Raw genomic sequence first — 24725 nt, 5'->3', positions numbered from 1 at the left:
GGCAGGGCGCTGGAAAATAAATTGGTGTGTTTGAACTGAAAAAGCTGTGTTGACTTTCTATGATGACGGAGACTCACAAATGACTGAGCCTCGTGTCACAGAATATTAGCAGTGCAATACTTGGATGGCCAATGCTTACACCTGTCCTAAGACACCAATAGATGTTCCCTAATTCTAGTCACATTTTGAACTGTACTTTTAGGATACCTATTACTATTTAAACTAAACTGATGTAGTTGCCCCATTGGCTGAAATAACAGTTTCATTTTAAGGTTTTACTAGTAATTGAAAAGCAGCCTAATGCACCTTTAATACCTTGAATCCATTTCTAACCCAAACAAAGAGCAGAAACTTGGCTTTGTATGCACATTGTTCCTACTCAGGTTAGAGTGCAGTGGGATGCCAAAATGGCTTCAAAGCCCCCCTTCATTTGACTTTAAGGCCCAATCAGTTATGTAACCAACATCACTCAAAACCCTTGTCTATAGCCCACAACAATGACTGTCTGCACTGACAATTACTAACTGTTCTGTTGTGACGCTTGACCTGCATTACCAAATTAAGGAGCGCAGACTTTTAAAATAACTTGCCAAGTCTGCAGAATTGTCACGCTGGCACTTTATCACTAACTGATGTTGACTCGGCAGTACCCAATCTCAATCAGCGCCCAAATATGCACTGCAGCTCTTCATAATAGTTGTCTTTTTGTTAAAGTTTGTACAGCATCAACAACTAATTGTTCACTCTTCATATGAGTCACCACGTACACAAAGCTTCACTGCTGTTCTGCGTTTTTTTTTATACTCCCCTAAGCCACAGTTGTCTGTTTCCTTTCTCAGTACAGCATACCTTGCGGTTGAACCCACCACAGTTCAATATGCTAAAAAACCAACATCTACTTCTAGATGTTGAGCTTCCTCCTCTTGCCAAGTGGTTAAACCCCTCCTTGTTGTTTCATTATAGGGTTTTTTTTGTACGTGCTAAATTACTCCAGTAGCAATAAAATAATGACACAAAGAAGTCGTCATTGGTCATCTCTTTACTTCGGAGAGCATTGTCAGAGAGTTTACAAAAGTGCATAATTTTCTTCATAGGCCACATAAAAAAAAAGAAACACAGATGTTAAAAATCACACTGAGCTCGAGATGCACATGAGCTCAAATGCAAGACGAGATTCACTCACCCCACTTTTGACCCACTGACGTCACAGCCTGCACTGTGATTCAGCACACATTCAAGGACAATGTAGAAAACAAAGCACTTATACTCATCATAGTAGTAAACGGGTTTAAAAACTGTAAAAACACACACACAGAATGACTAACTCAAATATTTTAGTACTGTAATAATGCACTTGACTTTGTAAAATGAGGCTAAATACAGTTCTCAACATAATTTAAAAAGTCTAGTAAACGTGAGCAGTTTCCCCAACAGTGTTAAAGGAGGTTCATGAACAGAAGGAAAACGCAGTAATCAGTACTCCTCGGATGTCATGTACTCTAGTCATATTACCTCACATTTAGCTTGAATGCTTACCTCAACAGCAAATGTAAAAGCTAAAACTAAGCCCATTCAGAAAGTCAGGACAAATACACCCTCCTAACAATCAAAATATATGCACGCTAACCAATATTTTACATTTATACCATTGAGTGTGATGTGGCTATAAAACAGTGCCATTAAGTTGTGAAATGAGTGGAAGAATCTCACAGGTGGGCCTCAAGTGGTATCTGTGAGAATCCTCAGGCTCCATTACTGATACTACTGAGGCCTGAGTACAGCTCACATGGCCAGAGACTGCTTTTCAAGGATCAAAAGACTAGCACTACTGCATAAAATGCTGCCTTCATCTTCTCCTGTGACAGCAGCTGTTTGTCTCTGTGTCTGTACACACTACTTGTTTGTCCACTGATGTAAAAGATGCTAACAGTGAATTATCTGCTCGGCCATTCACTCTGCAGACATATCCCAGTTTAACTGGGTAGAAGTGTCGCCCTATATTTCTTTACACATTGCGTCAGCATGCAGACAGGTCTGAAGGAGCTGCCCTGAGGGAGTCCTTGGTGTCAGTCTTAACCCAGAGGATTTGTGCCAATACTTGCATAACAACACAAATGATAATCAACACAGCAAAGACAGACAAAAAGTGATGAAAAGAAATGCTGATTCTTCACTGTAGTGGTTCTCAACCCGATCATCAGGAATTTCTGGGGTTTTCTACCCACGTTATTTTATTTTTGAAACTTTCTTGAGAAATTGACATTTAATAATTTGACCAAAATAAAATGACTTAATTATCCAAAAAAGGGAAAAAAAGTATTTAACAAAGGGAAACAGCAATCTTCACCTGGCGGTGAATCTGATCCGGTTGAGAACCACTGCAACCTTTTATAAAACCCAAGCAAATGGAAATGTAAAAAGCGGGATGTGCTGAAGCTTTAGCTTCTGTGGCAGGTAAGACATTTACAGTGTGGGATCATGCAATAGCACCACTGTTGTTTTAATGAGGTCACTTCCTGTCTTTTGGTCTTTCTCACTTCCTCCTTCGGCCAGCTCCTAAAAAGCAGAACAAAGACAGCGTTATTCTTCACTTTACATGCAGTATGCAGATTGTTTAAATAAGACTTCCGCTGTTCATCCAGACCAACATAAAATGACAACTGTTAAATCCCACTTTATACTAACTCAGAATAGCTTCCAGGACATATTTCCCTTAGTTTATAGGGTCAAATGTTCATTTCCTACACAGACACAGAGTTCCTGTATTTGTGGGTGTTACCAATTGTTGCCAATTTTGAGCATGTCACTTCTGTAGAAAACATTTTTGGATCAGAGGAAACTCTCAGAGGAGTCTGGCAATTTACTCTAGAAGCTACTCTCGGTTTTTTATTAATTGAAAGTCTATCCCATCCCACAAAGATTACAGCCACACACAAAAAACATGACATGACTTTTCTTAAACCCTTAAAATGTATAACTAGAGGGTGAGTTTGATCTCCCAGTTGGTTGAGTCCTTAGCTAGTTTGTAGTCCAGAGCTGGTTTGTAGTTATGTTTGTATTTAGGTTACAAAGTTGCTTGCTTGTAGCAACATCAACATGAAATCTTATCTTGCCTACAACAATGCAGTCTCAGTGTAGCTTCACTGTGATTCTGGAGAGACCAAGTTGTAAACTACAACTTGATTGGTTTGCAGAGGCTTACACCTGCGAAGCAAAAATGTTATTTTTAACTAAAAAGAATAATTCTGGTCAGACTTCAGTGTCAGGTGAAGCAGGTGAGGACGTTGTCCTTGTCCTTCCTCGCATGTAGCACATGGCAGGAGGTCGTCAGCTTCAGATTGCTTTCAAATAATTTGCTGGAAAATGTTCAGTTTGCTTTAGATTAGGTTGCTGCCTGGACAGAGCATGTATGAGCAATGCACAAGCTAACCACCTAGCTATGGATTCAGTGGACCTGTGCTATTCTCACATCAACACAAATTGTTGCATTTGGATATCACAGGACTTTGTACTGGGGAGCTGGCAGGCCAAAGACCATTTAATATCTGGTCTAGTATGCGTGTGAAAATAATTACAGTGTATATTGGGAGGTGCGGAAATCTTTACTTGTGTTTTTTTTTTTTTAATTCCTTTCAAGTTGCAACACATGAAGAAGAACATATCATCGCTATGAGTCCTAAAATGAATGTAAATCACCTCTTCTTACTATATGATAGAAAATCTGTCTGTCCGTATGTTTGTCTCTTTGTCCGCAAACTCCTGCTAGATAATCAGGAGTTGAACAACTAAACATGACACATAGATACATCTCAGGCTCACGAAGGTCTTTATCTATATCGGATATTACAATGTCATCATGTTGCCTTGCAACCATCTAGCAAAGGGCTAAGATGATCCTTTTTAGCCCTTTTGCACCTTATAAAACCTTATAAAAACTTTGTATTATTATTATTTGTCAACACTATTATCTAATCGACAGAAGTGAGGCTAAATATTGTATTGCATAGGAAATGCAGTGATCAGGACTGTTATAATATGTCTATGACTTTTACCTCTGTAGCCCCTGGATCCAAGTAAACCCTGCATGGCTGCATATTTGGCTGCCTTCTGCGCTTTAGCTGAAGGTCATGATAGTAAAACAAACAAACAAACAAACAAACAAACAAACAAACAAACAAAAACAAGAAAACGAGTTTAGATACTTAGTTGTCAGTAGATATTTAAAAAACCTTGCATGTTACAATCAGAATTATCCTTGATATATTATATTTCACTAACAAGATAAGCAAAAGTAATATGTTCATCCGATCTGTGTATCTTTGTGTCAATGCTAGACCAACGTTGTTAATTTGGACATGCTTATTCCAGAGGACACAGTGAGTTTTCTTACATTTTTGTCCAGCCCCTGCATACCCTAGAGAACAATAACAGGAAAGATAAAGTCATAACAAACAACTGATACCTTACAATGGACTTTTTAAAACAATCTCAGAATAACACTGCTTTCTGTTTCCTGTTATTCTCAGTTTTGTATGATTTTACTCAAATGTGTATGCTGAGTATTAAAAAGAGGACATATGTGATCAAATCTGTCTCACCTGGATAACTTCCTATACCCAGCCCACCATATCCAGGACCAGCAGCACCTCCTGGAAGAATAAAAACATTACAGCTTTCAAAGTACTTCTTATCTGTGCCATGTTTACAGTGCAGTGCTATGAATTTAGTTGATTTTGATGTTTTGAAATATATTAAAAGCACATTCTCATTATCCTAATGACTATATTTTCATATAAACTGACCTGGTCCCCCACCAGGTAGTCCTCCAACTCCTTGGCCAGTTCCTCCAGGACCTCCTAGCCCTCCTGTACCTCCTGCTACGCTACCTAAACAGATAAATGGGTATGAATGAGAGACAAGTTAACTTTTTAATCAACATGGGGATATAAACAAAGGGCCAAATGAACACTGTTGTACCCAGTGGATTAGAGGCACTTGGGAGAATTTTTTATGTAAAATAAACCATCTTATTTTTATTACCAGTTATTACCAGTATTATTACCAGAGACTACAGATCTTTAGAGAGAACTGACACACCTCAAGTTAGTCACTAATAAAAGTTTTATCTCAGTCAAATTTTCACATGTCTGTTGTCTCTTTATTATAATGTGCTGTGTGCTAAACATTTACTTGACTTTATAAGCTGGAACCTCACCTTGGCCACCACCAGTGACGCCTCCTGTCCCAGTACCAGGAAGAACTCCGACTCCACCTCCTAATGAACAGTGATGTGATTAAATTACATAAATGACAAATAATACAACAATACATATGTTTCCATAGAGCAACGTGAAACAGCAAGTTAAACAGAGAAGCAGACTGAGCTGTAGTCCATGTTTATTAAAGGAATAGGATATTTGGTCTTTCAAATAATCATAATGGTCCGTCATACATTACAGTTTGTAACTGTAAAGAGAGCTCCTATGTCTAAGGTTACTTTCTGACAAGACTTTAATGCAACGACAAACACAAAGTGTGAGATACTCCCTCCATAGAATCCCACCACATAGCAAACCAAACCATATGATTCAGTTCCTGTTGCTTTTTGCTGCTGTTTACTCCTATGCATGATTTAATGTGGTGTTGATCCAGACAAAAAGTCAACTTCATGCATTCAGTTGGTTAAATTGGATTAGTTTAAGTGTCTCTCTGAATTAATTTACATTAAGTTTGTGCAAATGGTAGTGCTTTGAATGTAGAGGTTCTGATAAGAAAATATATGAGTTACTATCAAAAGCTTCTAAGTATATCTCAGAATTTTACCTGGTCCGTAGCCAGCTCCACCCAGCGACGAGCCGTAACCTGATTTAGACGGCTTTCTTGTTCCAAGTGTTTGGCCAGGTCCAAAACCACCAGTCCCAGCACCTCCAGGGCCAAAGCCACCAGTCCCAGCACCTCCAGGGCCAAAGCCACCGGTCCCAGCTCCTCCTGGGCCAAAGCCCCCAGTCCCAGCACCTCCAGGGCCAAAGCCCCCAGTCCCAGCACCTCCATGGCCAAAACCAGTCCCAGCACCTCCAGGGCCAAAGCCCCCAGTCCCAGCACCTCCAGGGCCAAAACCAGTCCCAGCACCTCCAGGGCCAAAACCACCAGTCCTAGCACCTCCAGGACCAAAACCAGTCCCAGCACCTCCAGGGCCAAAACCACCAGTTCCAGCACCTCCAGGGCCAAAACCACCAGTCCCAGCACCTCCAGGGCCAAAACCACCAGTCCCAGCACCTCCAGGGCCAAAACCAGTCCCAGCACCTCCTGGTCCAAAACCTCCAGGACCTGTACCCCCAGCTCCACCAGGGCCATATCCTCCCCCTAATCCTCCTCCTGGAAGAAAAGTTAAAATATATTTACACAGTTATAAACCATAAAAATATCTAAAACAACCATTAACCTCCCTACTCCAAACTAAACCCTTACCTGTTCCATAACCAGCTCCTCCATAACCTGGAAGAAACAATGAAAAAAACTTTGATAAAACATCTGTTTGCTGGCTGCATTTCTTATATCATGAAACCTCCATTAGGTATCTCCATTAGTATATGATCTAGCTAATGATCTTATTTATGTAATCCTTGCTTACCAGATTTATAAGGTTTTCTTTTTCCTTGGCCTGCCTGTCCAAATCCTGTTCCTGTTCCAACACCGCCTGGTCCGAACCCTCCAGTTCCAGTGCCAATACCGCCTGGTCTAAACCCTCCAGTTCCTGTGCCAGCCCCACCTGGTCCAAACCCTCCAGTTCCAGTGCCAGCTCCACCTGGTCCAAACCCTCCAGTTCCAGTGCCAGCTCCACCTGGTCCAAACCCTCCAGTTCCTGTACCAATACCGCCTGGTCTAAACCCTCCAGTTCCTGTGCCAGCCCCACCTGGTCCAAACCCTCCAGTTCCAGTGCCAGCTCCACCTGGTCCAAACCCTCCAGTTCCTGTGCCAGCCCCACCTGGTCCGAACCCTCCAGTTCCTGTACCAACACCGCCTGGTCCGAACCCTCCAGTTCCAGTGCCAGCTCCACCGGGTCCAAACCCTCCAGTTCCAGTGCCAACACCGCCTGGTCCAAACCCTCCAGTTCCTGTGCCAGCTCCACCGGGTCCAAACCCTCTAGTTCCAGTGCCAACACCGCCTGGTCCAAACCCTCCTGTACCTGAAATTCAGGCATAACTTAACTGGTAACCCTATCACATTTTTAATAAAAGCAAAAATAGTTTTACCAGGCTGTGGTGTACTCTATCTGGAAGTTTTGTGTTTAAAAGTTCTTTTTATTATATTTATACCTGCCTCAGAGAAGAAGCCTCTGAAATAAAAAGCATCATGTTGGTTTTAATTAGAAGTGCCGAGAGTATAAGAGTTGGGTTATTGACATCAATCACAGCTATATGTTTTGCTAATAACAACCTACATTTAGATTTGTGTACTTCCTTTACTCTTAAGAACTTGAAAGAACTGGACTTCTTTAAGTTATTTAAAGAAGTTAATTCAGAACTGAAGAAGCCTCTTGGATGAGAGGTGAAACGTCTTTAAATAGTTAACAAAGTCCAGTCGTCTTCTTTTGAGCTCTTAAAAATACCATGGTGACTGAGAACCTACACAGATGAAGTGCATATTTTATCATAACACACAACAGTGAAGGTATCACCACTTGTTATTTATTGCCTTTCAAACAACAGTATGTACATATGTAATGGCTAGCAGATGGTGATTTTTTTTTAATATATAGACAAAGAACTGACAAAAACACACTTCACAAGTGATTAAGTATAAATTCTCACCATGTCCAAAGCCAGCTCCACCTAGTGAGGATGATCCATAGCCTGTCAACAGAAGTTAACAGCTTGAGTATAGCTTATAAAATATTTTCCTAATCATTTTTAATTTTGTGTCTTTACATCAGCATAATGAAAAGAAGAACTGCAGGATTTTAAACAGGAGACAAACATGCAGCAAATTGTCCCAGCTTGGATTTGGATCAGGGGTCTGCTTTTTAGAGTTCTAGTCCTCTGACCACTCAGCTGTCGGGTTCATATATATAATACTTTATTGAATGTTGTTAGTCATAAATACTTGCTTATTATACCTGATTTAGGTGGTTTTACTACTCCACCAGGTCCATAGCTGCTTGGTCCTGTGCCAGCACCACCTGGTCCTATACCACCTGGCCTTGTTCCAGCACCACCCAGTCCGGTCCCAGCACCTCCGGTCCCAGCACCACCAGGACCAGTGCCACCAGGCACAAGGCCACCTGGTCCATAACCTATTCCACCTGGTCCAGTCCCATAGCCACCAGGTCCAAACCCAGTACCACCAGCTCCTGCTCCATAGCCTAAAAATCAAATATTTTAAATGTTTAGTTTCAGTTTTCTCTATACTTCCTTTATGTAGGTTTACTCTGTGTGTTCACTTCATTATACTTTTAGGTGGTTTTCCAGTGCCGGTGCCCAGTCCTGGACCTGTGCCATATCTAGAACCTGGTTAACAGAGCATTTAAAACTGTTAATACTAATAGTTATAAACTATTTAAATTAGATATTTTTGATCAATGTAAACTCACCGTCAGGTCTAACACCTCCCCCAGGGCCTACTCCTGTTCCTCCTGCTCCTACGCCACCATAGCGTCCAGGTCCAGTTCCATATCCACCAGGCCCAGTACCATATCCACCTGGACCGGTTCCATAACCTCCAGGCCCTGTGCCATAACCTCCTGGACCAGTGCCATATCCACCGGGGCCAACCCCACCTTGGCCCCCTGCTCCAAGAGTCCCATATGCTGATGGAAAGAATAAACACCCTGAATGGACTGTGTAGCATCTCTCATAGCTAAAGATTAAACAAAAAGTCTTAATTTAAAAAAGGAGAACATAATTTCTCAGTTTCTAAACCTTTGCCTGGTTTTGTTACTCCAGCTCCAGTAGGGTAACGAATGCCTGTGAGTGAAAAACAAAAATATTCTCAAATGTGGGTTGTTAAATTTGCTGGGATTTAAATGTTAAAGATAGTTTTAGGTAGCGCACCTCCCCCTGGTAAAACTCCAGTACCATAGCCTGTAATAGAAAAATGTGTGAAGTGCATAAACTGGGAATCATTATGTTATTGTATTATAGGAATTTAAGTTTAGCGTGGATACACAAACATTTGAGGACCAAAACATGAGTGCAGCTCACCTCCTGTTCCTACTGCACCAGGCCCACCAGCCCCAGGTACCAAACCACCTCCTCCAGGACCTCCACCCACTGCTCCAGGACCTCTTCCTGCAGATCCAGGACCACTTCCCACTCCTACTCCCACTCCTCCCTGTCCACCACTTGTGCCTCCTGCTATAGGTTTATAAGCTATAGTTTAAAAATATGAAGACATATTAGATGTTTTCCTTCAGTGTGTGGTGTTTTTTTTATACTTCATGACTGTTTGTTGTAATATTTGTTAGTCATGGCAAGTTGCACACACTGTCAAGAAGTTGGATAGTTAGTTAAAAGGCACAAGTGGCACCTTTAGGTGGTTTTGGTGTTGCTCCAACTGCACCTCCTGAACCAACACCTGTTCCAGTAGCAGGGCTGCCTTCTCTTCCTGTTGATACACCACCTGAAACACTTCCTGCAACTCTTGCACTGGTGGGACCCCTTCCTACTCCTCCCTGTCCACCTGTACCCGCTGTACCACCCCTGTATCCATCAGGGCCTCCTTCTCCATCACCTTCACCTGGTGTGTCACCTCTGGGGACACCTGCAGACAGAACATAGATGGTGTGCGGATGAGTGTTCACCACCATTGCAGCTGATATGACCTTTCTCTTTACAGTCTTTATTCAAAATGGTAGCTATTTTTCCTTTTAGTCTCACTTCTAGTCTTTTCCTATTGCTAATCTTATGATTTGAATCTGTGATCAGTATAAGTAAGTAATCCCTAAACTTAATTTGTAATTGATTATTTTTATCCTGTTTTAATCACCTGGGGGTTTGAGGGGTTTAACTCCAGTCAGATCACCACCAGAACCTGTAAAAGGCCAGATTTGAGAAATAATATTAATTTGTGAATAACTTTGCAAGAAACACATCAAAGAAATGCTGTGCACTGCATCTTGCTTTCATACATCTCACCTGTAGGGGGAAGTCCTGTCCCACCTGAATTTTAAAGAGAAATGTTCAAGAGAGTTGCCAGTGTAAATATGACACAGCAGTGTTTGCTGATATCTTTGTATCTTTCAGAAATCTGCAAGCCACATATAGGCCTACTTACCAACACCTGCACCAGCGGTTTGAAACCAGAAACACTGGTAAGTAAAATCCTGACAGCACTTATTTAAACTTTAGCAGTTTATGGAGGTTTACATACCACTTGGTTGCGCAGCTCCACCAACGACTGTAACAACAGCAGTACAGATTTATTTGTAAAAGCATAAATCAGAAAAAGTTAAGCAACATTTGTTTCAATTTGCAGCTGTTAACTGGTGTCAGTCTGCCATGCAGTATTCTCTGGTACTCTCAGGTAAACCAGTGACAGCCGTGACAGCATTTCATTGGAGAAATAACACGAGCCACATCAAAAAGGAGTCAGTGTGTCACTGCATGCTCAGTTTTATATTCAAATGCACATGCTTTTTCAATCTCTATAGTCAAGTACTGTTTAGAATGAGATCTGCTTTCCTTCAAATAAGATCTCAGTGTTAATTATTTATACTAACTTACCAGGGGTCACGCCTGTGGATCCTGTGGAATGTAGGAAGAAAGCTATTAGTTTAACTGTTATAAATTCAAAGAAGAGAAGTGGACTTCCTGTTGCCTCACAGATGTTGGATGCTTTGCAGTTAGAATATATTTCGATGTCCCCTAAAATGTCACCAGTGTTTTAACTCTAATCTTCGTGACCATTAGATTTTGCTCAGTAAATAAAGATCTCCCATCAGGAAATTGTATTGGCACTTTACTGACCTGTAATCACACACCCCTAATGCCTCGTAACACTTAATAGAACACAAAGATATTTATTGCTTACTGTAATCAGTTCATTCAAGTTTTTGGATTTTGAGAGTTGTCATCTGCTGCAGGTTTGGTAGGTGTGAAAATACTGCAGCCAGTTTACACTGAAGAATATCAATAATAAAACATGAAATAAAGAAAAGAACTTAATTTGCTATTGCACACATACACTGGGTGTGTCACGTAAGACCATCAACAAAGCAATGGTGTACAAATACAAAACAAAATGTGCACTAAAGCAAAGTAAGGGGCACGATTTTATATGTAGACAATATTATCTTAAGTATAAAGTACATTATTTACCACATCGCACTCAGATTACTATAGAATGAATATATTTATCTCTTCTGTCTTTCTGTCCGTAAACATGATGGCTCAGTGTAGAGTGGGGTTATCTTAACCATCCATTAAAATTTGGCTTGCATCCACCAAGATCTTAAAAATCAACTCGGTGATTTATTGGTTGAAAAAAGCTGACTTAAAAACCATAACTCTTAGAAGTGTGGTGCCTATTGTCAACATATAGAGTACCATATAAAGATTTAAAATATCATCTCACATTTGACCTCTGACCTCTCATTCAGTTTCAATAGGTTGATCAGAAACTCAAAGTGACTGTAAAGCTATAAAGAGGTATTTAAAACAGTGATTCTTACTGCCATCGTTTGTACTGACAGCATGTGAGCATATAGGGATGATACATGAGGATTGTAAATGTCATGTTATTTTGGACCTCTGAGCTCTTTTTAAACTTCAATTACGGTCAATCTTTCATAAAATGTCTTTTATCTTTAAAACTATGCTTTCTACTGCCGTTTGTTTGCATTGGCAATATTTAGGGCATATTCCCAGTTTTATATTTTACATCTTCTTTTCTTTCAAGTTGACCCCAAACTTTTTTTTTATCTTTCAAGAAAGTATTTTCAGAGTTTCTGCAATCAAAGTTAACATTGGATACCCTTACCTGATTTTTACTGCACTACAAACATCTTAAAGTACATTTAAAAGAATTTAAAAAGCAAAATAGATATCTACATTATACAATGCAGTTCCCTCAAAAGTAAATGCTGCGCTGGCTTGGTGGACATTTGCTCTCATGGAGTGCTTGTTGTTTTAGATCTACTAGTCTGTAATATTATTTATTTGCTGATTAGTAACTGGATGAAATTTGTTGGAGAAAAGATTAAAAATGTTTTAGTAATGGTTGAATATGTTAGTCAAAATCTGAATTTGTGGCAACCATGTTGTATGGTAAATGGTAAATGGCCTGTATTTATATAGCGCTTTACTAGTCCCTAAGGACCCCAAAGCGCTTTACATATCCAGTCATCCACCCATTCACACAGACATTCACACACTGGTGATGGCAAGCTACGTTGTAGCCACAGCCACCCTGGGGCGCACTGACAGAGGCGAGGCTGCCGGACACTGGCGCCACCGGGCCCTCTGACCACCACCAGTAGGCAACAGGTGAAGTGTCTTGCCCAAGGACACAACGACCAAGACTGTCCAAGCCGGGGCTCGAACCGGCATCCTTCCGATTACAAGGTGAACTCCCAACTCTTGAGCCACGATCGCCCATGTATACTTCAAATGGCCACATGGTGGCACTGTCCACCCCCAAATGTAAGAAATCCAGCTCTTTTGATTCACAACAAATGTAGCTGAAATCTGTATAATGACTTGAACAGGAAAGCAGTGAAAGACAAAGACACAGCTACTGATGCACAGAAATGGATAAATACAGAATCTCTGACCTGGAAGTGTTGTCCCGTTGATTCCTGTTATATACAGATAGATTAAATAACATAAATTGAAGTAATACTGCTTAGATGACAGAAAGTTTCAACTAATATACAACTTTTAAACTAATACTGGTATTTCTGAAACACGTGGTTCAACCAGTAACTAAGTAATTATGATATGCATATATCTATATCTCTGTAGCATGAATGGCCAAAAATACCTGGCTTGGGTCCAATGATGGGGATTCCTGTTCCACCTAGACGATCTCTGTCACTCCCTGTACCTGCTGGTCTGCCACCGACACCGGTACCTCCTGTTTTAATAATTATGTAGGAATCTTTTCACATCTGAAAACTTATTTCGAACAAATATTTACAAATTAAGGTTTCTTTTTGTTGCTGTTTGTTTTTTTGTGTTGCTTCTTTGTTTGTGCACCATCTTCAGCAACCATCAGAATTCCTGACCTGATTGATTGTGAGAATTGTCATATGCACAAAAGTCTGTGGATGATTTCAACATAAGAAAATGTTCTCAAGAATCCAGAGAGTTTCACACACCCTCTCCACCAGGACTTCCAGACCCCTCTATCACAGTGTAAATATCATCACCTGAAACAAGGACAGAATAATAAAAGGACTGAGATTAGAAACTAGCACTCCATGTAATGTCTGGAATGATTAGTAATATAAATTTAAATAGTCAAATAAAACGTGTTTGCATATTGATTGTGTGTGTTTACTCTAACACTGCACAGATACCTTCTGTTGCCGGGGTTGGTGTGCCTCTTGTGTCTTCAAGTCTTCCTCCTGATCCAGCAATAGACAATTGAACTCGTAAATTGTGAAAATGATAGTTAACTGTAATATGATTTTTTTAAATTTTATCCTTAGCACAGAGGCTCACCACTTGGTCTGGTTGTTGTCTGGTTGGTGCCAGTGGTGGTTCCATTCGCTGAAACGCCAGGGCCGGTCCCTGTTCCTGCTACTGTAGTGCTGGTTCCAGTTCCTGTCCCAGGTACAACTCCACCAGGTTGCCCTACAGATTATAAAAGAGATAAATTCAAAAGAGGTGCTTAAAAAGTTTATTTATTATTTTCCACTTGACTTGTCAGACTACACCTTACCAAACTTTGCAGCTTTAGATCCAGCCGTGCCGTAGCCTGAGGATCACAACAAATCAAATGTGGTTAAAAAAAAGAGAGTAAAAAACATCATTTTAAGTAAACATTAGAAACAACAGGAATAGTGAGTGTGTAGCTTGTTGTATATTACTTTTCCTGAATGGAATGATTTTTTTTGTACCTAATTTTCCTTGCTAACTTTGAAACAAACAAACAAAAAGAAATGAGCAACTAATATTTTAGTTTTTAATAACCCTCGGAGCACTCCAAGTACTCCACCTGTGCCAGCTCCACCTGGACCTTCATCAAAATCATATGAAGATATTTTCACCATTATTCACAAAGTAAGAGAATTCAGTTTGAAAAAAAAAAACATTCATACCATATTTAGCAGGTTTTAATCCAGGTCCATAACCTGCAAATACACATAAAAAGTTTCATTTTAAAGATTCTAAAGCGCTACAATCAGAATTGTCTAGCAAAATTATCATTGCTTCCTAAACCTGGTCCAAATCCAGTCCCTGGTCCTAGACCATAACCTCCACCTGGTCCATAGCCTGTGCCAACTCCAGGCCCATAACCACCAGGTCCATATCCTCTTCCAGTCCCTGGGCCCGTGCCACCACCAGGAAGACCTAGGAAGGTTCAAAAGTGTGTGAGTAGTTTATCTATAACAAAAGCTTAAAATATCTTTAAAAAGAAAAACAATTTCTAACCATGGAAATATTTTAAATATTGTTGCTGTTTAAAAATTTATATCAAAAATGATTTAATTCTAATTGACTGATTATAATTCCTACCAAAATCTGATGTAAGAAACTTAAAATTATTGCCTTCATTTAATTATAAAATTACATTATATTTTGAACTCTTCCTGTGTTAATGCTCATGTATATTACATTAGTTTGCACTATATTTAGACTTGGGTCCCTCTGCATATCCTGTGAGATAAGCACGAGGGGACAAATCCTTTAAAGCTAAGTGTATCATATTTAGAACTATAAGACGGGCGTTTCATGTCTGTACCTCCAGCACTGCCTGGTCCAAATCCGCCTGGTCCAACTCCTGTCACAACACCAGACCCCGGTATACCACCTGCCCCGAGTCCTAGCCCCGGTCCACCACCTGTTGACACTCCACCTTGTCCAGGAACCCCTACTCCAACTCCAAGCCCAGAACTAGGCCCGGTTCCTCCTCCAAGGCCTCCTGCACCAAGGGCACCTCCAGTACCTCCAGGAACACCTGCAGAGAGCAGGATTTTATGAGAAAACAAAAACTTGTCAGATCCACAGACTTGTCAGATGTCAAAACTAAAGGTGTGATTAGTAACATTCATTAGAAGTACATAGTTGTGTGAGTTCAGGTGGATATTCTGATATTCTCTATACATATATTTTATGAAATTGCAAATTTACTGCATCAATGTCATCAGACATTTAGTAGGTTGTTTCTTACCATATTTGCGCGCTTTGGCTCCAGCATAACCTGCAAACGCATCAGCATTAGTTTTATATTAGCCAGTGGACCTATTTTAATTCTGACATGGCTCCTTATTTCTCTTCTATCATACCTCCAGGTCCATAGCCAGCACCACCGGGTCCAACTCCACCTGGGCCATAGCCAGCACCACCGGGTCCAACTCCACCTGGGCCATAGCCAGTACCAACTCCACCTGGCCCAACTCCACCTGGGCCGTAGCCAGTGCCAACTCCACCTGGTCCAACGCTGCCTGGACCGTAGCCAGTGCCAGCACCACCTGGTCCAACTCCACCTAGGCCATAGCCAGTGCCAACTCCACCTGGTCCAAGTCCACCTGGGCCATAGCTAGTTCCAACTCCACCTGGTCCAAGTCCACCTGGGCCATAGCCAGTGCCAACTCCACCTGGCCCAACTCCACCTGGGCCATAGCCAGTGCCAACGCCGCCTGGGCCAACGCCGCCTGGGCCAACGCCGCCTGGGCCATAACCAGTTCCAGCACCACCTGGCCTTAGTCCTCCAGTACCTGTTCCTGGACCTCCAAGAGCCCCACTTAACATGCCTTTCAGGAGAAAATTGTTAATTTTTAGCTACTTTGATTTATTTTGATGAATAATCTATAATAAATAGAGAAGTTATGTCTTACCATATTTACGAGCTTTGGCACTGGCATCATACCCTGAAATAAAATTATAGTATTTATGTATATTGTATGTCTTTGATAATGTCATAGATTTGGTTTCATAACTGCACATTCTCAAGTTAGTGTTGATAGTAGTGTACAATATAGTTTATGTATATTTTAATATTTAATATGAGATTTTAATATAGTGATTCATAATTACCCCCAGGTCCCACTCCTACTGACCCAGTGCCAGTACCACCTGCACCATAGCCAAGACCCCCTGGTCCAGTGCCAGTACCACCTGGACCATAGCCAAGACCACCTGTTCCAGTGCCAGTACCACCTGGACCATAGCCAAGACCACCTGGTCTGGTGCCAGTACCACTGGGACCAAAACCAACTCCAGAGCCAGGTCTCACACCTCCAAGGCCTCCAGATGTGCCAGTACCTGAGCCGCCTGGACCAAAACCATAGCCACCACCTGCCCCTCCTGTTCCAATTCCAGAACCAGGCCCTCCTGCAGTCCCGACACCTCCACCACCTGGAGAAATTTAAGGCACTTCGAGTGTTGCAAACAACACATATTCATCATGTAATTTGGGTATTTTACAGAAATCAAGAAACGTGTCTCACCATATTTGCGTGCTTTGGCTGAACCTGGGCCATAACCTGTGGCCATATCAGAATACAAAGTTACCAAACCACAAAAGGACCCATTAAACCCCAATAAACATATTTAATTTCAAATCTTGTTTGTTGAAGAATTTTCAGAATTTATAAATAACATCTATGAATAGAAGATTTCTGAATGGATGCATGATGTAACTTTGACAGGAGTATGGAATTACCTAAGCCTGGTATGCCACCACCTACTCCAGGGACACCTCCAGTTCCAACTCCACCTCCAAATCCAGGGACACCTCCAGTTCCAACTCCGACTCCAAATCCAGGTCCAGTTCCTGTTCCAACTCCACCTCCAAATCCAGGTCCCCCTCCTGTTCCAACTCCACCTCCTGTTCCAATACCGCCACCTGTTCCAACTCCGCCTCCAAATCCAGGTCCGCCTCCTGTGCCAACTCCACCACCTAACCCAGGTGAGACTCCCCCTCCAGGAACTCTTCCAACCCCACCCCCAAAAGTGCCTCCTTGACCAAGCGCGCCTCCAGCTCCACCTCCATAAATACAAATTTAAACAAAGTATTTTTCTATTAGACCACAATTATTCAGTTACTTTTGCATTATTGATGTTGAAAATGAGGCTTACACCTCAACTGTGGTCTGTACCGTATTTAGCTGCAGCTTTGGCTGGATTCTTCTTGGATTTTCCCACTCCTGCAAATAAAATAAAAAAAGTTGAATTTTTCCTTTCCTTTTTGTCCTGCTGGCCTGTAGCGCTACATGCTGGATCTTCTTCATGTCTCTGCTTCTCTTACCTGTTTTTGGTGATATGAGGGGATAACCACGAAAAATCCCAGGCAATGGCTGTCCTCGCCCATCTAAGGTGAGAGATAGACTTTACACAGAAGCCCTTTAAGGTTCTAACTTGCTGCCATTCACTAATATTTTTTTAAGGTCGTAATATTTAAAAGCCAATTAATGCACAACAGTTGTACTTGTAATATCACACAGCTTTTAGGTTTAGGCTTTATGATGCTTACTGCCTGCACCTCCCGGTCCAGTGCCACCCTGACCAAGTACTCCAGCTCCTGCAGGGAACAAGGCAACGTGTTTTTTTTTTTTTGAAGATGAGATTTTACAGTATTCACAAAGTTCATGTACATACCACTCTGAGTTCCTAGTCCAGTTCCTGTAGCCACTCCAGGGAGAACACCACGGCCTCCAAACCCTGATCAGAGAAGACGGGATAACACTTGCAACCTCTTCTGTAAACAAAATCTCTTATACTGATATATTGTTTATTTTATCGTACCATCGTGCATTTATTTATCATATGTTTGATATGTTTCAACATACCTTGGCCTGGGACAAATCCACCTTGATAGAGTCCAGGCACGCCAATGCCTGTGTGACATCATATTAACGCAATACCCCACCGCCACCCAAAAAAATCAGTGTTTCTGGTTTAAATTTAGAACTGCAAAGCCTTTTGCATTCGTGTTTTTGTGTTGTGATAAGTTTACCTGGGACTTGCTTTGATGCTTTTCCACCACTCTTTACCCCAGGTCCTCCTCCAGTGGTACCAGTCTGTGGCAATGTTGGAACTGAAAGAGGAAAAATGTTTTCTATAGACAAAATTTTCATCAACTTTAAAAAGTAAGACACAAACTACTTGAAAATTCAGAATAGTATGTTTTACAAATAGCGGGAAATGCGGCATGCACTGTTTAAATATCAATTTATTATTACGATTTAATCACAAAAGCTTTCTTTCTATTGTTGAGGAAATGTATGTATATTATATACCTCCCCCAGGCCCAACTCCTGCACCACCGGGGCCAAATCCTGTTCCACCAGGCCCAAGTCCTGCACCACCAGGGCCAAATCCTGTTCCACCAGGCCCAAGTCCTGCACCACCAGGGCCAAATCCTGTTCCACCGGGGCCAAGTCCTGTTCCACCAGGCCCAACTCCTGCACCACCGGGGCCAAATCCTGTTCCACCAGGCCCAACTCCTGTACCACCAGGGCCAAATCCTGTTCCACCAGGCCCAAGTCCTGCACCACCAGGGCCAAATCCTGTTCCACCCGGTCCAACACCTGCACCACCAGGGCCAAATCCTGTTCCACCAGGCCCAACTCCTGTACCACCAGGGCCAAATCCTGCACCACCAGGGCCAAATCCTGTTCCACCTGGCCCAACCCCTGCACCACCTGGTCCAAATCCTGTTCCACCCGGCCCAAATCCTGTTCCACCCGGCCCAACCCCTGCACCTCCAGGCCCAAATCCTGTTCCTCCAAGTGTTGTCCCAACTCCACCTAAGATGAAAAAGAAAGATATGATATCATAGGTCAGTCATATAGTATCATCTAATATTAATTCATAAACATATAGTACCTACCTGTTTTAGGAGGTTTGGGACCAGTTCCACCAATTCCTGGGTATTGAACTCCTCCACCTGGTCCATAACCACCTCCATATCCACCTGTGTTAGACCAGAGTGTTATTTGCTACATATGCATCCTTAAAGGCAAGCAGTTTATATTTATGTTTACCACACATTTATGGTAAATGGAAACTTAAGAAGATTAAATAAATCATATTTCAGCCATTTCCAACGCTTTGTGTGGTATGTACAGTATGCCTATGGTATTTGGATCACAGAGATCCAGCATGTATAAAGGTAAGTATTTAGCTGATATACATGCAAGAGCCACGCTGATACAGACATATGAAATCTGCTGACCTCCAGGTGTGTAACCTGTTCCAGCTCCAAGTCCTCCACCAGTCCCAGTACCTCCTGCTCCAAGGCCTCCAAACCCTGGTGAAAAAACGTAAAGAAGGAGCACTTAGTACTACCTAAATTTCCAAACACAAATTAAATCATACACTAACTAATTTTGTGCAACTTGATGTACTTTTTGTACTATTACACATTTATGTCTGCTCAAGACAAAACTACAGTTTTTAGAGTCATAATCTTTAAAACCTCTTAAACTTCCGGCTTTAACAGTAACTGAATCAATTACAGCTGGTCAAAGAGAGGAATCAAAAGCCTCTAAAGAGATATGAATGAAAATAAAACATGTAGCATAAATAAAATTCTGCAACTTCCCGTTAAAACAGGTGCTGCTGTTCATGCTTCGTATACAAATTAGGTCATTTCGAGCTTCACACAAGAACTTTTTTCTTTGAAATATAATTTAATTGTCATTGTGTTCGTTTGCATAATTTTGGCTTGCAATGGTTTCCATTTTTGGAACTTACTTTTATTCATAATGCATGCCTTCTATTGCTTGCCTATGTTTACATGTACCTCCTCAGAGTGGAACATGCAAACACACACACACACACACACACGCACATACTTAGTGTACATAAACATGCAGTGAGGATGAAAAATGTGTTCACTGAGATGGCCAGACGTCAGTAAACTGGAAAATATGATATGTGAATCTGTTTCCTTTGCTTACACTTACCTGGACTTGGTTTGTTTACGCTTTCTAAATAAAGGCACAATAGATGGATTTCAAAATGTTACACAAAGCCTATGTTTAACGTCTAGGATTAGTTTGGATATTGTCACTTCCATGATTTGGGGGATTGAAAACAGAATGGACTGAAATTCCAAAACATATCAGTCTTTCTGACTCATGTAATGACTTTTTTCCTTCATTGGGAGTCTGCCAAGCCTAATGGATCAGCCTTTATCGCTGTATGTGTCTGTACTGATCAGGCTGGGTCCCCACCAACAGTAAACTAGAAGACAGAAGATATGAAATGAAGGTACATCGATGCTGTTCTTATCCTGCTCCCTGGAATTAACCAGAGGCTGAACACAGATCCCCGAACTTTAACATGTACTATGTAGAGATGGCACGATACCACTTTTTTATGTCCGATACCGATACGTAAAATAGCAGATTGCATTATTAATACTTGATTTTTTTTTCACGAGTAATCTCTTTGTGAAGTTAATGTATTAATTTATGTTTTATATTATTTATCAAATATGCCTGTCACTTGTTGCTGAGACACACTGTTGTGCTGAAAATCTACAATTTATGATATGCTACCTGTACCCTCCCCCCCCCCCAAAAAAAGAAAAAAAAAATCATGATGAATATGCCTTGAGTACCGGTTCCAAAACCTCCTGGACCAACTCCTCCAGGCCCAGCTCCGTAACCACCAGGACCAACACCACCTGCTCCAAAACCACCCGTCCCGACTCCGCCTGGTCCTAGTCCTGTTCCACCAGTACCATAGCCGCCTCCTATTTAAATAAAGGAGAAATCACCTTGAGCTCTTAGAGCCATCAGAGTGATCTATAAGTTGACTTTTTGTTGCATAAATTTCATGACATTTGAAGATTTATTGAAAAAACAAACAAACATATTACCTGTTTTTGGAGGCTTGACACCTTTAAGAAGAAAGTAATCAGGACAGTTAGGTGAAAAGTAACAGAAGGAAAAACTTTGCTCTTTGCAGATAATTAAATCAATCAATAAATCAAGAAGTAAACAAAATATCTCACGACTATATTTGTCTTACCAGTCCCAATGCCTCCAGGTCCCAGTCCTCCAGGACCAAAGCTGCTGGGCCTAAAACCTCCTGGTCCCACTCCTCCTGGTCCCAGACCCGGTCCAACTCCACCTGGTCCCACTCCACCTGGTCCGACTCCTGGGCCTACACCACCTGGCCTTTGACCCCCATAGCCCCCTGAGGAATAGAGTGATTGTGAGTTGAAAGCACAGAAAGATTGATGTAGATGACATGTGTATGTAGAAAGCTGAAAAGCAGCCAAACATCATAGGCAAATTTATGGCCAGATTTTGTTCTTGTTGTTGAACGCAACATGAGGAATTCATTATTGGTGAGACATGAAAACATAGCGTGGCGTTTAAAGCTTTTTCATGGCTTGTAACCTGGAACTCCTCCAGTAACTGATTTCATTTAAACAGAAGGTATAGAACATTTGAAAAATGGTGCTTGTGTAATTGACGATAAATCTTAAATCTTTAGCTATTTTTATGAGAACAACTGCATCTGAAAGGAATGCTGATTACCTGTAGCGGTCCAAGGATAACTTGAAACATGTCAGCCAGTGTTTCTGTGCAGCTGCAGTCAGATTCAGTAAAACTTGGGGAGAAACTCTCAAACCTACCTCCACCAGCTCCTGGTCCAAAGCCTCCTAGAGCAGTACCAGTGCCTCCTGGTCCACCTCCTCCAGGCTGAAATCCTGTCCCAATGCCTCCTGGTCCAAATCCGGTTCCAGCTCCTGGCCCGACTCCTCCAGTCGCACCTCCAGCAGGTACATATACCCCTGTTCACAGTGTGCAAAAGCAATGTGTTTAATATTGTAGGTTTTTCTGTGCCTGTAGAAATATTCTGCTATAAAAAAACAGTGGGTATTATTGATAAAATAAAGTTGCACAGTTCTTTTTATATGAGCAGACAAAGCCATTTACATCACCTTACAAACACAGCAATTTATTGGTGACCATGTTTCGGGCTCCTGACAGAATTTGTGGAATTTGTGAGTCATCTGTCGGCGCTAATAGGGCATAATTTTCACCTCTTTGCAGGATGTAACCCATTTAATTTGCCTAAACACCAAGGATTACATTTAACAAATAGAATCTAATGCCACACAAGCAGGGAGATGATGAAAAGTGTGGAAAGCGTGTACGTGTGCGCTTGTCCGCAACGATTATCATCTCTTTGCTCCATATCCGAGTTTCTCTGCAGCCAATAACAAACGCTGTTTCATACAAATGGCATGCTTCGGTCACAATTCTCACACTTTTTTGCACCTATGTTGTTTTCAAATCACAACAACCAAAAATAGAACCAGGGAGCGTGAACAACTATAAAAGGAAAGGCTTTCTAAGGTCCCACAGTCCAGATGTGTAAAGGTCTGTAGGGATTCCTAAAGAATGTGGGTTACTGATCTCATAGTGTTGCCATGTACAGCACATTTCCAACACAGTAAATAACTTAACTGTTCGGTCATTCAGCTCTGCCGGCTAGATTGTTCTGGACAGGCTTGCCAAAAGGCTTTTGTTGTTTTTGGAGGAATTTTTATTGGAATTAAACATTGGACAGGACAGGTATGCTCTCAAATTCACCAGAGATTTGGTCACTGTTTGGAAAGGGATTTTTCTTCAGGGTCATTAATAACTCATTAGTGAAGTAATAATGCCTGCCACATTTAATTGCTAAGTCCATATACAAATATTACTGTTTTAGGCCATGCTAGCCTAACTGCGGGAACCCCAGAGGACAAATTCTGCTGAATTTGGTGATTATTTCCTTTATTACAATCAACAGGTTTACATCTGAGCTTCAGATTAAAACTGGTCTTTCATTGTTTTGGATGTTCTTCAATGCACTTTGGTGAGCTGGTTGTTTTTGCAAGTTTTATTCCCATCACCGGGTTTCAATTAGTTCAATATCTTGTTTTATAGCACCCAACAACTTGGATTAATTTGCAAGGAGTTATAACTTCACAGAGTCTGAACTTCAGTTTTGTTATTTTAAAGCTCAGAAAAAGTCACAGTATGTCTGATGGCTCACTTAACATCCAAATCCAGTGATCATATTTCACTCAAGGCAGGAAAACCTTTTGTCATGTAATCCTCTTTTCACTTCTCATTTCCTGCCATCGCAACACTGACTCTTATCTAATTTAGAAAGACAAAAACTTAAGTAACACTTCCTGTATCCAGCAGCTTAATTGTGCGCTCTCTGTATGCTGGCCTTTTTTTGTCACTGAAGTCATCACGCAATGCAGACTTCAGGAGGTAGGTGGTCCTATCAGATAAAGGCAAAAAAGCAATCTGGCATTCTTACCTTATTTTTGGCTTCTGCTTCTAAAACTCACACAGTTTAACTTTTGCTGTACCCTATAAAGTCTGTGCTGAGGTTTTCAATTTATTTTTGGCTTGAGGTACCATTTTAAAGAATGCAGATGTTGAGATCCCAAGCAAGACCAAAACAAAGAAGCTAAACAGCAGATACCATCTCCTTGCTTTCCAGTGATCGTGCAGTGGTTCAGCCTGACCTCGAATGAATGCAAATTACACAACAGTCTAGAACAGCTCTTAAACCAGCGGATGTCTCGTCTAACAAGACAGGAAGAGTTGAGGGGGAACCTCTTCAGATCAGCCGGCTCAAAGCTTAAACAGACAAGACAATGAAAAGGCATCTTGGAGGGATGAGGTCTGGAGCACACAGTTTGAATTAAACCTTTTAATACGGTGCAACACCTCATTAAAAGCTTTAAGTATAACCCTGTTGTCCAGACCTCATGCCTCAGGAGCTGACTGTGAGAAAATGAATACACCTGGGCTTTGAGAAGTTATTTGTCTAAAGTGTGTCATCCTTAATTTACGCGTTCACCTGCTTCAGCACTTTCTTCCAGACAGATGAGGGGGGAGGAAACTAGCATTTGGAAAGTTAAAGCAGCAATATCTTAGAATCACTCAACAAAGCATTGTCTTCTTGATTTATTGTTAAGAAAAAAATGCACTTTTTATGAACATATAAGGCATGTTGACTGCAAGGTCAATGTAGTATTTTCAGAAGGCTGCAAATGAATTTGACTAAGAAAACCATTTTTAGACTTTAAGTTCTTCAGAGTTGAGATGGGACAGGCTGCAGACATGTTGGTAATGATGCTACACTCATGGTGCTAAGAAATAGCTTCTTCAGTCAAGTAAATTTAGCTCTGTAGTAGATTTTTGGACATTGAATACAATGTGCTTTCACTGAGGAAATCGATGGTATAATAATAGAATAATTGTTAGCGGCCAGTTTATAAATGCAAAACCTCTCACAGATCTCATAGAACATAGACAAACAAAGAAAAAAAAGAGCTGTCCATGAATTTCTCTTTTACAAATGCTAAAGAAACTTTATGTGACACCTGATCTCTACTGGGTGCCACACACATGCAGTAAAGGGGACCCACCTCCTTGCAGCGAGGGTTTCCACAGAGCCAGGAGAAGGACTCCATGCAGGTATGTGGCCACCGTCCCTCTTGCCATCCTGCTCCAAAATGTCCCTCTCCTCTCCCAACTTGCAGGTTTTATCCCCAGCAAGCCTATCAGGGCTTACCGAGGCCTTCAG

At 41.4% G+C, this 24725-nt stretch overlaps 1 protein-coding gene and 2 long non-coding RNA genes across 8 annotated transcripts in view; 2 read left to right on the top strand and 1 right to left on the bottom strand.

The window, feature by feature from the left end:
- LOC145431422 (uncharacterized) overlaps nucleotides 1-13785 on the top strand; it is a 25499-nt gene extending 11714 nt beyond the window's left edge. The window contains exons 2-5 of the long non-coding RNA XR_013911726.1: nucleotides 10242-10309; nucleotides 12960-13064; nucleotides 13203-13352; nucleotides 13649-13785. This is a non-coding gene — a long non-coding RNA (uncharacterized LOC145431422). The remainder of the gene's footprint in view (nucleotides 1-10241; nucleotides 10310-12959; nucleotides 13065-13202; nucleotides 13353-13648) is intronic.
- On the bottom strand, nucleotides 1025-24725 carry elnb (elastin b). Of its 6 annotated transcripts, none has more exons than XM_080307162.1 (51): nucleotides 24568-24725; nucleotides 21760-21918; nucleotides 21147-21314; nucleotides 20995-21015; nucleotides 20734-20868; nucleotides 19342-19416; nucleotides 18997-19080; nucleotides 18404-18913; nucleotides 18121-18201; nucleotides 17954-18001; nucleotides 17763-17825; nucleotides 17638-17685; nucleotides 17413-17475; nucleotides 17264-17311; nucleotides 16828-17151; nucleotides 16613-16648; nucleotides 16200-16520; nucleotides 16001-16033; nucleotides 15449-15916; nucleotides 15334-15363; nucleotides 14905-15120; nucleotides 14382-14513; nucleotides 14261-14293; nucleotides 13882-13917; nucleotides 13662-13793; nucleotides 13517-13564; nucleotides 13316-13366; nucleotides 12979-13071; nucleotides 12770-12793; nucleotides 10722-10742; nucleotides 10369-10395; nucleotides 10134-10157; nucleotides 9985-10029; nucleotides 9526-9759; nucleotides 9201-9368; nucleotides 9051-9080; nucleotides 8919-8963; nucleotides 8591-8806; nucleotides 8451-8507; nucleotides 8117-8362; nucleotides 7812-7853; nucleotides 6632-7186; nucleotides 6469-6495; nucleotides 6103-6375; nucleotides 5824-6072; nucleotides 5216-5275; nucleotides 4803-4886; nucleotides 4599-4649; nucleotides 4391-4414; nucleotides 4053-4118; nucleotides 1025-2556 (listed from the first exon to the last, which is right to left on the bottom strand). In XM_080307162.1, the coding sequence occupies exons 1-51, from the start codon at nucleotides 24641-24643 to the stop codon at nucleotides 2534-2536; spliced, it is 6123 nt and encodes a 2040-aa protein (XP_080163288.1). In that variant the 5' UTR covers nucleotides 24644-24725; the 3' UTR covers nucleotides 1025-2533. The 6 variants fall into 6 exon arrangements, with proteins under 6 accessions (XP_080163288.1, XP_080163291.1, XP_080163292.1 ...); XM_080307165.1 differs by having other exon boundaries at nucleotides 5824-6102; nucleotides 6160-6375; XM_080307166.1 differs by having other exon boundaries at nucleotides 5824-6186; nucleotides 6247-6375.
- Nucleotides 17422-18461, top strand: LOC145431423 (uncharacterized). Its single transcript, XR_013911727.1, has 3 exons — nucleotides 17422-17480; nucleotides 18163-18253; nucleotides 18413-18461. It is a non-coding gene; the product is annotated as an uncharacterized LOC145431423 (long non-coding RNA).

This window comes from Astatotilapia calliptera, chromosome 10, assembly GCF_964374335.1.
Source record: "Astatotilapia calliptera chromosome 10, fAstCal68.1, whole genome shotgun sequence".
In the NCBI taxonomy this organism is placed as follows: domain Eukaryota; kingdom Metazoa; phylum Chordata; class Actinopteri; order Cichliformes; family Cichlidae; genus Astatotilapia; species Astatotilapia calliptera.
This window is presented reverse-complemented; position numbering and strand designations above follow the sequence as displayed.